Source organism: Lygodium microphyllum, chromosome 20, assembly GCF_053477565.2.
Source record: "Lygodium microphyllum isolate KBCC chromosome 20, Lygodium_microphyllum_v1.1.10, whole genome shotgun sequence".
NCBI lineage: Eukaryota > Viridiplantae > Streptophyta > Polypodiopsida > Schizaeales > Lygodiaceae > Lygodium > Lygodium microphyllum.
This window is the reverse complement of record NC_141154.1, coordinates 106,323,871-106,338,680: the sequence shown is the minus strand read 5'-3', so window position 1 is coordinate 106,338,680 and position 14,810 is coordinate 106,323,871. Positions and strand designations below refer to the sequence as shown.

Sequence of the window (14,810 nt, the reverse complement as noted above, 5' to 3'; positions counted from 1 at the left end):
CTCATTTTGCAAATCTTTCTTTCTACTTTTGATACATGATACGATCTCACTTAGCTTTTCGTAGGGTTTAAAAAAAAGAAGAAAAGACCTGTAGGCTGTAGGCTTTGTGAAATATTATTATCTGCAACTTCACAATCATTGGCCTTTAATACATTGGCGATGATTGGCCCTTGTCCTTTAATAACTGTCTCATGATGGGGTGGGAGCCGGGAGATATTTGGCAGCTAGCAAAAAGTGGAACAAAATGAGCAAAGGAGCAGGGAGCGCACACACACACACACACTCTCTTCTCTCTCTCTCTCTCTCTCTCACTCACTACTGTGTTCCCAAAGAGTATCCAGTGCTCTTAGCAAGACATTGACACAGTCGACTCTCTCTCTCTCGCTCTCTCTCTCTCGTATACCAAGTGTTCTTTGCAAGACACAGTGACACCCACACCCACACACAGTCAGCCCAGGACAAGTTGAGCCACCAGCCGGTCGCTCCTGTTCCGCCCCTGTCTGTGCTTTTCTGTGCCGCCTGCTAAGAAAACTCTCGACAAACCCTCAATTTCTTTTCATTCCTCTCACACACAAAATAATGCCTGCATTTCCAGCCAACTTTTGCCCGACAACTCAAGCTCTCTCAACCGGGCAAATGCAGAAGTGCCTAAAGGCCGAGGAAAAGATTTAATAATGAAAAAAGAAAAAGAAATATATTTTAAGTAGTGAGGGTACATCGAAGAGGCTGAGCTCACGAGTCACAATGGTGTCTATCAGTCCCAGTCTAATATATCCTATGTACCGATAACAATACTAATAATTGTTTAAGATTTTGTGGGAGAGATCCGATGGATTTTCCTGGTCATTCCCTGAGACCGCCTCGATGTGCAAAGATGGGATACATATTCTGAGCATTTTATAAAAATTTGATGGACCCAAAAGAATTAGGGTTTTATGATTTTTGTGGGTTCTTTCCACGCATGCAGCTGTGTGCAGAGAGTGGAGCCTGCACCGCACCACTAAGAAGCAGAAGTTTGTATTTACCGCATAGATAAGGGTCAGGGGAGTGGGGGAGGCAACAGGGGAGGAGGAGAAGGAGGCGGAGGAGGAAGATAAAGAATGTGGGCAGCCTCTCCTTTCCAAAAGGTTGTCTGATCATCATCAACATATGTGTATATGCATGTACATAGTTAGCCAGTGCAGCAGCATGCTTGACTGAGCTGTCTTACAAACAGAGCAGAGCACCATGGCGGTGAGTGGCAAAGCCGTGCCGCAGTTCAGGACAAAGGCTGCTGTCGCTCACAACAGAGCATCCATCCCTTCCAAGCAGCAGCAGCAGCAGCCTAATCTTCATCATCATCATCATCATCACCACCACCCACAGCACAGTCACTCCTTCCCTTGCCCCTCTTCCAGGAAGCAGGGCCATGCTACGTTCAGCTGGTTGGCCTTCTCAGTGACCCTCAACGCCCTCTTCCTGTCGGCCTTCTTTGTCTTTCCGGCTTCAGTTCGGCAATTATGGCGCCCCCACATCGAGCAGCAGCAGCAACATCCATTGGGCTGCATGCATTGCGAGGTCCAACGTGCCCCTGTGCCACTATCCCATCAGCTTCCCTGTTCTGGCCAAGGCCAGTACGAGTTCGAATACGGTGGGCATGGTCCTGGAAGATGCAGGTGCCACACATGCTTCAGAGGAGAGGACTGCTCTGAGCTTGTTACTGACTGCCTTATTAACTTTGACCAGTAAGACACTTTCCATACTTGCTCATGTGTTATAGTGTTCATGACATATGCACTCTCAATTACACATGCACCTTGATAATTGAGAGCGGAATAGATGATGTTAAAGGATTCAAATATCGTTTGTTTTCGGTTCTTCCCCCGTGTCTGCTGTTTCTCCTAATTTGTGTTTTTCACCTTTAACTTTGACTGGTCATTTGGGGCGATCATCACACCTAATTAGCTCTCTTATCAATGCTCTTTCCAGTGGGGATCCAAAGATGTTTGAGACTTACTGGTCTGCAAATAAAGATGCAACTGCTACAGTACTACTGGGAGGAGAAAGAATGAGCTATTTTTCAAATACTGATTCTGTTTGTTGGTTCTTAGAGCCAGCTTTGGCATCTGAAATAAAGCTATTGCATAAACTGGTGGGCAATGCAGTTACTGAGGGACGGACTATCATAGCTGGCACTGGATCTTCCCAGCTCATCCATGCTGCATTGTATGCAGTCTCCTCTACATATCAAGGACCAGTTGATGTGATATCTGCGGCACCATTTTATTCAGTAGGTTTGCAGTCTTTTCTACCAAGAATTATGGATGTTTCTGCTGCGTTGGGCTCCTTTAGTATGTGGTTGAGTGTCTCTATAGTGGCTCTGATTGGTCAATGTAAAGTATGTGATTCATTTAATGCCATTTTTGGATCTCTCTGCAATTTACTTTTAAGATACAAAGAGACACTAGCTTCTTGATATATCTAGCTTACAAGTTCTGATAGTACATAAATTGCAACCATTTGTCTCAGGCGTGCTGTGTGTGATCTTCAAGGCAATGTGTGCAAGGCAGAAATGTTGCAGCAGATATGCTGCAGATCTGGGTACGAGAATACATTTGACATAGACATGAACAGAGCCAATATTTATATAGATGCAAAAACACAGAAATAACTGTGCTGTGTGTGATGTTCCTTTAAGGAAATGTGTGCAAGGCAGAAATGTTGCAGCAGATATGTTGCAGATCTGGGTACAAGTATACATTTGACATAGACATGAACAGAGCCAATATTATATAGATGCAAAAACACAGAATAACTGTATTGCAGCTGTAAGGCACATTCATGGAATACTGCATGGGAATTGAGCTGACCGTTATACACCTAATACTGACACTGGATGCTGTGTGCTCAATTTTTCTTTGAATGTATATGTCAATGTGCATGAATTAAAGAAGACAAGGTGTCAGGTGAAAGTCCTCTAGTAGGGAACATTGATGGCTTGTATTCTCCTATGGTAGCGTGGTAATTGAAATGGAAGTTTCAGATGCCTCCAGCTCTATGCCACAGGAACAAAGCATTTATCGATTATCTTTGTGATGTAGCTAACAAATAATACATTTTTCTTATACAATGTATAGGAAGTGTACAAGTGGAAGTCTAGGGAATCCCTATGTTTGACAAGGTATTCTTGGCCAGAATCAACCTAGGTAGTTCGGGTGGGTTTACTGAGAGGATCTTTGACATAAATACATTGAAGGAGGTACTCTTGTATCCTGGCTCGTTTTAATTGAGCCTAATTTGACCCTCCTTGTTAGTATAAGGAGATCTCGAGCAAGGGAAGTTTAAGAATGAGCTGATTCTCCATCAAAGCAGGTGAGGAGGCCTTGCTGAGGAATTCTCATCTTGTGAATCAGTTGGTTAGTGCAAGGTTGTGCCCCAACTTTCTGTACGTTGCATACGAAGGTGATGTGAGGAGGCCAGCCGTATCAGCTGAGTGCCCCAACTAAGAAGCACCTTGTGAAGAAGGAATATGAAAGGAAGAAGAGTTGGGCTTTGATGAACGATCTCTAGATGAAAAGTAAGTAGAAGAAGATGATGGAGCATTATCCTCCACATTGAGAGCATAATGCCTCATTAGGACCTCCAATGAAGGAGCAGTTTGAATGACATAAAAGGATCCCAATATGAAGGAGACTAAGCCATCATGAGTTAGATTCATGTCGTTCATGCAAACCAAGCATTTTCACCAAAGAGGCACGTGATACTCTTTAGAAGAGCGTTGGTTGCAAAACATAGTGGAGTTGGACAGTAATGCAAAAGAAAAGGAAGAAAACAATGAGAGAATGCATGCTAAATGAGTGAATAGCTGGAAGGAATACGATATATATAGAGCTAAAGGAGCGGAGGATGACCAACAACCATTGTCTCACATGCAAGCGGCATAATCAGAAGTGATGGGGGACGGGGAGGGCAACAGGGACTAGGACGTGAAGAGCATGGGGACGGGGATGGCCAAAAATAGGGGATGGGGGGCTGGGATGTCATTTAAAAAAAAAACTTTAAAAACTAGCAGATTTTTTACCTTAAATTTGAAATTCAGAATGTGCAGCATCAAAGTAACATAGAAAGGTGTAATTGGATACTAGTACATACTAATAACACGATACAAATTATGGCTAGCTCAAGGGAAAGCTAATTAAATTTTACTAGCAAAATTGGGCTGGTAGAGGTCATGGGGCTGGCAGTGGTGAGAGTAGTGGGGCTGGTTGTGCACAAGTGGGTCTTGAGAAGTTGTGGGGCTGGCTGCACTGGACGGATGCTTGGCTGTGAAATAGTTGTGGAATTGGCTGGTGGACAGGTGAGAAGATGGGCTGGGGTTGGCTGTGGATAGGACCGAGAATCTTGATGTAGGTAATTTGGGTTGTCAATTTCACTCATTGATTGGTTAATATACTCTTAAAGGCTAAAGTTGATCCATGCTTACAAACAGGTCAGCCAGAAATAGGTTGGATGCAGCCCTTTAAAGTTGCCACAAACAGGTCAGTGGACAAGCAGCATGTTGGACATGTTCGACAAGTCCATCACAAATGCCGTCTCAGCCCCATCACAAACAGGTGTCCTATTACATAATGTGTCCCAGATCTGTCACATTGTGACAGCTGTTGAAGTGATGTCACTTATGTAAGTGACACACTCCGTCATGGATCTGTCACAGTGATGCTGTCTTGGCATCCAAAAGGTCCGTCCCCTTGTCACTTGTGACTTTGGCGGGCAGACTGAGGGAGTGTCATCCTCTGAGACTGGATCATAGTGCACTGAGCAGCAGAACCACTGATGATGATGTTGAGGCAGTGGAATGTAGCTGACAGTGATGAAAAGCAGCAGCTATGGGCCAGATGATGCAGTAAATGATGTCATGGTGACTGTGTTTGAAGGGAAAACACAAATTGGTACAACAACAACAAAAAATTTCAAAAACTCAGAAACTCAGAGAATGAATGAATAATGATGAATGAGATGCAATTGGGTAGCTCAAGGAGCAGAAGTTGCCCAACAGCCACTATCTTTCATGGGAGCGGGCTGAGGGATGGACCTTGGGAGTAGCAGTTCACCAATGTTCATGATGTGGGTAGCAATGGAGCAAGTGAAACACAGTCCTCCAGGTAGGAGGATATTGGCGAAGACTCCAGGGCAGCAAAACACAGGTTGGCAGGCTGAAATGAAGCCCAATCTTAATCAAATAACGGAGAAGATGATGATATCAGCTGTCCTTCTGGCTGCCGTAAACACAGACTGCTGTGCAGAAAATGCAGGCAGGAGCACCTCTAGATGATGATGATGTGGCAAGTGGCAGGATGGAACAGCAGGTGATGGCTCCTCCAGGCATAATTGCAACAGTACCATGTATGAAAGGGTTCATACTAGACCATACTGTATGTATTCGCACATTGGGATGGGTTAAATTTTTTGCTAGTAAGTAACTTTTAGGAGAGAATAACATAGTTTTATCATATTGTACATTAAAATTTTTTTAAGGTGCCATTCAGTATGGTATTTTATGTTACCATAGTATATCATACTTGACGTTTTACATCTGAAACATTTTTGAAGGTAGTGCTTTTCTAAATACACCCATTTAAAAAGGTTTGATGCTTCAAAAAGAAAAAAGTCCCATTTGTCGAAGGCTAAGACATGTCTTATTTGCCTACAAACAGTGAAAAGTATCCATTTCATTTGTATCTATACCTGTTATGAATTAGGTCTTTACGGACACAAGAAGCCCCTTTCAAAACTCTTGTTTCTGAAGCATATGGCTAACCCAGTAGCCAAATTTGAGAGAGTTCTCTGGAGGGATGAATAGGTTGTTTAAACATAGGCCAAGAGACCTATTATTTGCACTTATTTGTACTCACATATGCACACACACACGCACCTCAGATAGGGAGGGAGGGAGTATTTTGACAGTGCTGTGCTCATTACTGACAGTTCTGTGCTTATTACAGTCGTATCCTCCTATGACTGATTACCTTCAATCAGGATTACATAAGTGGGCAGGAGATGCTTTACAATATATGTGGGATCATGTTAGTCCCTATATAGAGTTTGTAACGTCCCCAGGTAATCCTGATGGTTTACTTCATGTTGCCGTGGTAAATGGAACAGGAAAACTCATACATGATCTGGCATATTATTGGCCCCATTATACACCCATCATAAGAGCTGCTGATCATGACATCATGCTCTTTACAGTGTCCAAAGGCACTGGTCATGCTGGCACACGTATAGGGTATGTGGAGATTCTTTTTCTGCTCGTAATCTATTCGAGTTGGTTATATGAAATGAAGAAGTTGAACTCCTTGTTTGTGTTGCAATAAAATGTATGGTTTGTTCTTTGGCTCCAAATTTTAGTATGCACCTTAAGGATGTCATACTTTTGGTTTTTCTAGCTTTGTTTCGTAGCTGAAAGTATTTGATAAAAGAATCGAAGTGGTAAGATTCAGCTATGGACAAGAGATGTGCATTCAGTAAAAGACTGAAGCTCGAAGAGTATTTTAGCCTTCTCTCATCTCCGAAGTTCTTTTAGCATATTTTGTAATGAACTAATGTAAGAGGGAACATGTCTGGGGGTTCATCTCTAAGCTTCAGTTTTGTGAGGCTGAATACTGAGTTGACCTTTCACAAATTCTGTCTGTAAGCCTGAACTCTCCTTATTTCTACTTCTTCCAGTTGTCAGTGGCTTTGTTCAAATTTTCTGGGTAAGTATTGGTTCATGGTGGCCTTGAAATCTGCAGTTTTTGGATCTTTTTGTCCAAATTGAGCATTTCAATTGAAATTACTTACACCTTTGTAAATTCGAGTCAAAAGGTGACAAAACATAGATTAAGTAGTATATGTGAGTTATTCTATGTCTCCATGTCCAAGCCATGTGTATCAAACTCCAGTGTTTACAGCAGCTACCTCTGTAAGGCCTTTGAGGTGAAACTCCAAGCTGTAAACTAAAAGCTTTTAGGTGCCTTGACTTCATAATGCTCCTCGAAGTGTCCAGAATTTGCTCCAAGCTCAATCTCTACCTTATGGGAAGTCAAGCTTTGAAAGGCAGCAAGGCCAGAATCTTAGTTCTCTCATTTCCCAAACTCAATCTCTACCTTACGGGAAGCAATCACATTGGATTGAATTTTTGTTTTCCAATGTGACCATGCAATAGCTTTTGTTCTAGTAAATACACCAACCTGCTATTCCATCTTCATTCTTGAATTATGCTACACCTTCTGTTGCATGCAACACCCTTTTGATGATTAACTGATCTCAATCTCTGTAGTTACAGCTGGACATTGCCTGCATCTTGCTACTAATGAGTAGTTGTTTGGATTGAATGAGCCGCTTGAACTGTGTGGCGTTGAGTTATTTGGATTACTTAAGCATGGCACAATGAGGTGCTTTCAACAATTCTCACTCAAAAAAGTAGTCATGAGTTTGTTACAAAGCCTTGATCTCTAAGACTGTCAGAAATGGGAAGGGAAGCAGTGGGAATGGACCTTTAGATGTAAGGCATGAGCATTGAGCAATAAACAAGATTGCATGGATAAGAAAAGCAGTGACACAATGGTTGTGTTGTGCACATGCATGTTATTAAGTGTTTTGTAGAGAAAGAACTTGCACAGCAGAATCTTGGAACTTCTTTGCTGCTGTTCCCCTTCCATAGAGATTATGTAGACTGCCTTTGTAGCAGTGTGCATAATTCTAGTGTGTAAGGCTCAAAGGAAACACCATTTGAACCAAGAACAGCTGGAGAAGTCTTTTGACTGTGTCAGAGTACTCCGTCCCTCTCTATACATGTCATGTCACATATTGAGGTTAGTGGCTCCTCCAACCAAACACAACACAGATCGGAAATGCCAAAATATATCATGCCAAAGGAGGCTCAATGACTGACTGCTGGTGCAGAAGCACTTCACCAAACGTGTCACACGTGAAAAATGTTGTGACTGTCACATAAGTACTCCAAAAGATCTGTGTTCCAAACTTGTAGAGGAACCTAGCCAATGGCATGGTCCCAAGGTGCAGTAGTCTCTGTAGCCTGATGAAACTGTAGAGGTCAAGGTACAAACAAATAGAGGCTTCTCATTAGTAGCTGTTCCATGGTCAAGTGGAATGTATACTCACTTCTCCTTTACCATGTCCTCTACCTTGTTCCATGATCAAGTACAAGTGGAATGCACATGTCCTCCCGCTAAGCTTGTAATTGCTGTCTCTGTGACCAATTTGGCTGCAGTCTGCAAGTACTGTCCATTGGCAAGTAGCTCACTGCACTATTATTGGCAAGTAGCTCAGGGTAGCTATTCAACTCCAGCCATGTGAATATAGGTGTATTGTGAAAGGGTGGGGCTGAAAATGCAGCTCCATTCAGTGTAGAGTCTCTGTGTGCTGCACAATCCTTCACTTCATTGTAGTAAAAACACTCCATCTGCTGAAAGGAAATCAATACTCTACACCGCATCAGAGATGTGAGTGGAAGCAGTGTGAATGGATCTATAAATGTGAGGCATGAAGGCTGTAAGTAAAGAAACTGAACTACAGATGGCAAAAGCTGTGATACACTGGCAGCCTGTGTAGTGCACATCCATGTCAATAAGGTGTCATACAGATGCAATTTGCTAGGTAGAGCAAAGAACAAGCTATATCTCCTTATATGCAGGCAACATATGTAGGAGACCTGATAAACTTAGATAGGATCAAAATGGGCACACTTGTAAAGTGTCCCAGGCTGTAGAAGTGGATAGAGCTTCTAATGTAAGCATTTTACTCAAGCATCTTATTGAAATTCATTTCCTTTATGCAAGTAATTCACTTGCAAAAAATTGTGGTTTTGCCGATATCGGTCCTGGGTGACTGCATGGCTGGATCTAGATACGCATCTATAGAGGGGGCTTAGCACCTTTTATAAATAAACTTTTGGCTATGAAAAGCTGCATGATTACTTTATTGACTAAGTGCTAGAGCACTTATTCATGCAGAACTCTGAATCCAAATCTAGCCCATGTCTGTGTGTGTTGCATTTGACATTCTTTAGTGTTGCCTAGTCCTAACTCGCTAATAACTCTCTTGTCAGTTTTCTAGAACTCAAGCCTAGAGCATCAGAGAATCTGCAGTTTCATGTTACTTGTGCTATCAAGATCAGTCAACAAGCACACAGTAGGTGAGAACACAAGGAAAATTGAAAAACTGGGACTAGTTCAGTTGGTTTAAAAGCACACAAATCAGGCATGGTTTTGGTGTTCGTGTTGGTGATTATGCAGATATGTTGCATCTATTCTAGCATTTCGAGATATTTATATTGCCATCCCTTCATTTGTATAATTGCAATGCTGACCTGATGTTGTATAGCATATTGTGTGGAAATAAGAATTCCTTTCTGTCATTGTATTTTGGCACCTTCATCAATAGTGATTACTTTGATGTCTGGTTTCAATCTGTGGGGCTGTATAAATGGGTCCATTCTTTGACTTTATGTCTGTTGTTTCCATGACTTCGGTCCTTACAAACAGTTTGTTTGCAAACATGTAGGTGGGCACTTGTCCGGGATACAAATGTTGCCAAAAGAATGACCAAGTATATTGAGTTAAATACTATAGGTGTATCCAAAGACTCCCAACTTCGAGCTTCCCGGATTATCAAGTCCATCAGAAGTGGCTATTCTGAACCGGTTGATGGAGTCAGCAGCATTCCTAAGCAGACATTAGGAAGCCCAGAAGATGCAGCCAATCTGCAGAACTTTTTTAGTTTCGGTTATTGGCAGATGGAATCAAGATGGAAGAAATTGCTAGCTGCTGTCAATGGAAGCAGCTGCTTTTCCGTAGAGAAACTTTTGTCTGCATACTGCAGATTTTTTGCACAAGAGACTTGTTCTCATCCTGGTAATGCTAGATTACAGTTAGAAGTTTAGTCTTGCAAGTCAGATCTAGAAAATAATTGCTGTTTCTGAGAACCTGTTGTTTGTCTATTTGCAGCATTTGCATGGCTGCGTTGTCTCAAGCACAAGGATTGTCATGCTCTTTTCAAGGCTCATGGTATTGTGACAAGAAGTGGCATACATTTTGGTTCCAGCTCTGAATATATCAGGATTAGCATGGTTGACCATGAAAAGGTATTTGATTTATTCGTAAGCCGTCTTCAGAATATAACAGACTGTACCAGTAGCTAGAGAAAAGTTCACTGCCAAGGGACTTTAACCCAAGCAACTGGGGATGCCGCATTCTTTTTTTATGGGCTTGGATGGATGGCTGTTGTCTTTTGTCTCCTCTTGTCCCATCAAGATGAGCAATGTGCAGCTAAGACCTTGTAAGTTTTATGTGGGGACATATTTCCTACCCTCTTAGGGAGATCTCTATCTGCCTTTTAGATAGCATGACAGCCTTTTCCATGGTTCCATCAGAATACGAACCACTGTGCTAATCCAACTTTGTTTGGTGCCTCCTGCTGAATTCCAAGCTCCAGATAATTGAAGTGCTAGGCTGTATGAGATTTGAGAATGTTCATCTGTTTTCAAGGCCACTTTATTGAACTCAGCTACAATTAGTTCATGAAATGACTACCAAATATATAGAGCTTTATGATAGCTAGTGGTCCTTAGGACCCATCGATGCTAACCTTTGTCACTGTCTGCACAGCAGCTGTAGACTGTAAAACATGGTGTCACAGGCACCTTTTTGTAATGAGGTTTTTCAACCCACTGAATTCATGTAATCTTCAGTAATCTTTTATGACTTTTAGCAGAGAAAAAAGGTTTTGGCATTTTTCCAAACTGCGGTTTCCGGGCCCCCACCCCGCCCCACCCCCACCCCCACCCCCACCCCCAAACAACAACACACACACACACACACACACAAAAGAAAAAGAAAAAGTGTGACTAATTATATTACTCGAAAGAAAATTTCAATGAAGTACATGTGCTCAAGAGTAGTCTAGCTGGAGCTTTCTAAAAATCAATAAACAAAATAAATACAAGCCCTTAAGTTGCCCTAGGGGGGATAGAAACCATGGAAGAGAGATGTATCGCCAACCTAGGGAGCAAAGCCAATTGTCCTATGCGAATGTTTATTTATACAGATCAGCCACCACTAGCAGAGTGATCATCAAGGGACGAAGAGGGGCAGAGTTTGCAAAGGCTCAGGTTATGAGTGAGGGTTGAGACAAAGTTGCTAGATTTGAAGTATGCAAATGACTCGGCCCTCTACATCGAGAATGTTGAGTTGATGCTAGAGAGAGTAAGGGTGGCACTAGAAGTATTCTACACAAATACAAGTGCAAAAATCAATATGCGAAAGTCAATCAATTTTCTTATAGATCCAAATTCTAGCACCAAACGAGGCATCCAATTGTGTTTACATGGGTGAGCAAGTTGAAAGAGTCAGGTACCTTTGGTTTCGTGGTGGGACTTCACATCATAGCAACCCAATAGTTCATGTTGATGCTTGACTCCATGTAGTGGAAGTTGACCTATTGGAGTATGGTCTGCCTCTCCTTTGTGAGCAAGACCCTAGTAGTCAACCAAGTTCTTTTGGCAACAACTTGGTACATTGCTTCCTACTAGTGTCATGTGCGGTTTAGCTATGCCATTTGATGTGGGACTTATGGGTTTGCTTGAATGGGTCCAAGGATTCTTATGCTAAGGTGGCGTGGGAGTTCATCATCTATCGTTGCTCTAAGGGGGGTTTGGGGATCATTGAAATAGAGTCGAGCCTTGAAAAGGTAAGCTAATGCTCGGAGGCCTCATTGTAGGCTAGGCAAAAATGGAAAGCCCTCCTCTAGGAGGGTTTTAAGGAGTGCAAAACTTTGCTAAGTAGGGAGTGGAGACCATATTTAAGATGGATCTTCATTGCAACACCAAACACACTAAGATCTTCATTCGTTTGCAACTTGTTATGTTTGCGTAAGGCCATGGAGCAATAACCCCCAATATACTAGAGGAGATTGACAAAAATCTTGTTGTTTGGAACCCACAAAACCAAGATCATGACAAGTTGCATTTAGAAGAGCACTTCCATATCTAGTGGGCTAGTCGGGATCAAGGTGGTTTGGAGGGTGTTTATAGGTTGGTGGATTGGGAGGCTCTATTACAAGCTACATGATATTGAGGAGCAAAGGTGGGGAGAGAGATCAATGCAACAATCCCTCAAGATTGGTTACTTGCTCATAGACAGCTAGTGCAACCAAGAGATGTGTGCAACAAAGTTCTCACCTATGGGCTTCTCGTTGTAGGTGGCATGCAAACTTGGTGGTACCTCCCATGTGCCTTCTTTGTCTAGGAGGGTGGCCAACTAGCCATCAATAGAGGACAACCGGATACAACTTTCCTTGATATCCCTTAGAGGAGGATTCATGTCATTAGCCTCCAAGGGAAGTCTTGGTAGTTAGATTTGTTGGTACACTAGTCTGATATCCAAGAGTGGCACCTTTGGATTGGGAGAGCCAACCTCTAGACTCCCTCTAGATGAGCTTGAGTAGGGGGATCCATGAGAGTGAAAGTAGCTAGCCCACTACAATTGCGAAGAGGCTACAGTGCTTGGCCTACACATCCAGGATTAGCATACATGTTTTGACGTAGGACGATATGGATTAGGCACCCTCACACAATAAGCATTGGGAAGACCATATCATCACATGTGCTTTTTCATAAGACCTTTTGGCAACATATGTAGTAGGATAGCTAGTGGATGAATAGTGTCATTATCATTTGGCTTCTTGCACACAATGATTATTGCCTAAACTCGTTGCCTCAATATCTAGCTACTTAAGGATTTTTAGTGTTTGCCATTGTCACTTGTACTTTTAAGGGGGAAGGGGATAGGGGGTTGATGTGTCAAGTTGGGGGATAAGGGTGTGTTGAGATAAAGGACAATGCGACCGGTCGCCCACCTTACTAACCCTAACTATGTGTACACACACATTATTTATTCATGGAGTGATAAAACAATAAGCTGATACTCAGAGAGCTATATGAGGCACCACAAATATACGGTCTTCTCTTTCTTTCTTTCTCTCCCTCCCTCCCTCCCTCCCTCTCTCTCTCTCTCTCTCTCTATATATATATATATATATAGTAATCTCCATTCTTCTTGTAGCTCCAACTAGTAGGTAACAAGGGGGGTAGGGGGGGGAGTCTCCAGTCAGGATCATGAATAGAAATCTTCATGGCCTCTATTTTGTGTGAGATTTGATGTGTGTGAAGATTTGAGGTTGTGTTTTTCGATTCGAGGCTGTTTGGGGGCTTTGTTCTTGTCTTGTAAGTGTTGCACGTGCTTTTTTTTTGTGGTAATTTTATACAAGTTGTTCAAAAACTGCAAAACAGGTCAAGGATTACAATGTCCACTGTAAAGGTGTATATAGGTTATTGAGCATTGGTAACTAGTGATAGATTGCTAGAAATAAGTAGTTTCAGGTTGTAGGTAGTGACAACTTGTAGATTACAGATTTCTTAGTTTTGGAGGTTGCTATTAGGTGCTAGTGTATGTAGCAAGTTTTATTAGAGTAGAGACTTTGATATATATGTTGTAGCAATTCTAGAGATATATATATTTTCTTACTATTCATACATACTTGCTTGTGAATGAGCAAGAACATTATTCATTGATGTATTGTAGTTGTTTCGTGGAGATTAGTCTTTTGATATACTTTTGAACCTTTGGATGGGGTTATACTACTATAATTGTGAGGAAGCATTGATGTTGTAGTATCATGTTTTAACTATATTCAATGATTTTCATAGTGTTTGGATAATGATGTATGCATTATTACTAAGTAGAGGTTCTTTTTTTATTTTCTCTCACTTTTGGTTATACTAAGAAGGTATTGCAAAAAGTCTGCCAGTTTTGCGGTGCAGTTTGTTGGTTTCTTGTCAGCTTGATGCATTGGCCAAATCCACTATAAGGCCGCACTTGCAAAATTTGTGTATTTTACAGTTGTGAATGAGATCATTACACATGACTTATGGAAGAAGCTATGCGACACTTATGAGAAAGAAACTCATTAACAAGGTGTCTCTCATGAAAAAGTTGTTTGAGTTGCAGATGAAGGAGGGCTCTACTATCACCTTCCACCTTAATAAATTCAATATTATATCAAGTCAGATGCATGCTTAAAAGTTGAAGTTCCAAGATGAGCTTAAGACAATATTTTTATTGTGCTCCTTGCCTACATCATGGAGCACCTTTAGAATAACCATCAGTAACTTAGCTCTTCAAATGGTAAGTTGAAATATAATGATATTGTAGGTAGTTTATTAGGTTGAAGAGATACATAGAAATCCATGGACCAAGGCAGAAATGGTTAGGTTTTAGCAACTTAGGAAGAAAGAGACAAAAATTAGTACAAATGCAAGAAGCAAGACCATAGGTAATCACACATCAAATCTAGGTCTAAGAAAGACACTAATGGCTCTCATTGTGGTAAAACATATTATATTAAGGATTGTTATGAATGGAGGTGAGAGCAAAAGGATGAGATGAAGGTAAAGGAAATGTAAAGATTGAAGAAATCAATGCAACGCTTGTACATAATGATGATGGTGAGGTGCTATTTACTTCTACTCTTCATGCACATATGCTAGTTGTGTAGAGTAGATAGACAACTAGCTTGAGATTGGATTCTTGATTCTAGCACATCTTTTTATATGACTCTTCATAATGAGTGGTTTTGTTTATATGATAGTAGCAAAGGCATGGATTAGTCCATCTTGATAATGACTATGTATGTGATATAGTTGATGTAGATGATGTGCAGTTTGCTTTTCATAATGGACCTACCTTTACTCTTTGGAATGTGCACCATGTACT

At 41.5% G+C, this 14,810-nt stretch overlaps 1 protein-coding gene across 1 annotated transcript; it reads left to right on the top strand.

The window, feature by feature from the left end:
* The first annotated feature begins 275 nt into the window (after positions 1-275).
* LOC148019223 (L-tryptophan--pyruvate aminotransferase 1-like) lies at positions 276-10,755 on the top strand. Its single transcript, XM_087660782.1, has 5 exons — positions 276-1,724; positions 1,969-2,269; positions 5,982-6,265; positions 9,544-9,893; positions 9,987-10,755. The coding sequence occupies exons 1-5, from the start codon at positions 1,228-1,230 to the stop codon at positions 10,178-10,180; spliced, it is 1,626 nt and encodes a 541-aa protein (XP_087516908.1). The 5' UTR covers positions 276-1,227; the 3' UTR covers positions 10,181-10,755.
* Positions 10,756-14,810: the final 4,055 nt, after the last annotated feature.

Excerpts from the sequence above, each read along its gene's own strand:
- LOC148019223 (XM_087660782.1), top strand. The coding sequence starts at position 1,228 with ATGGCGGTGAGTGGCAAAGCCGTGCCGCAGTTCAGGACAAAGGCTGCT. Across the intron at positions 1,725-1,968 it reads TGCCTTATTAACTTTGACCA|TGGGGATCCAAAGATGTTTG; the intron begins GTAAGACACTTT and ends TGCTCTTTCCAG. Across the intron at positions 6,266-9,543 it reads CATGCTGGCACACGTATAGG|GTGGGCACTTGTCCGGGATA; the intron begins GTATGTGGAGAT and ends GCAAACATGTAG.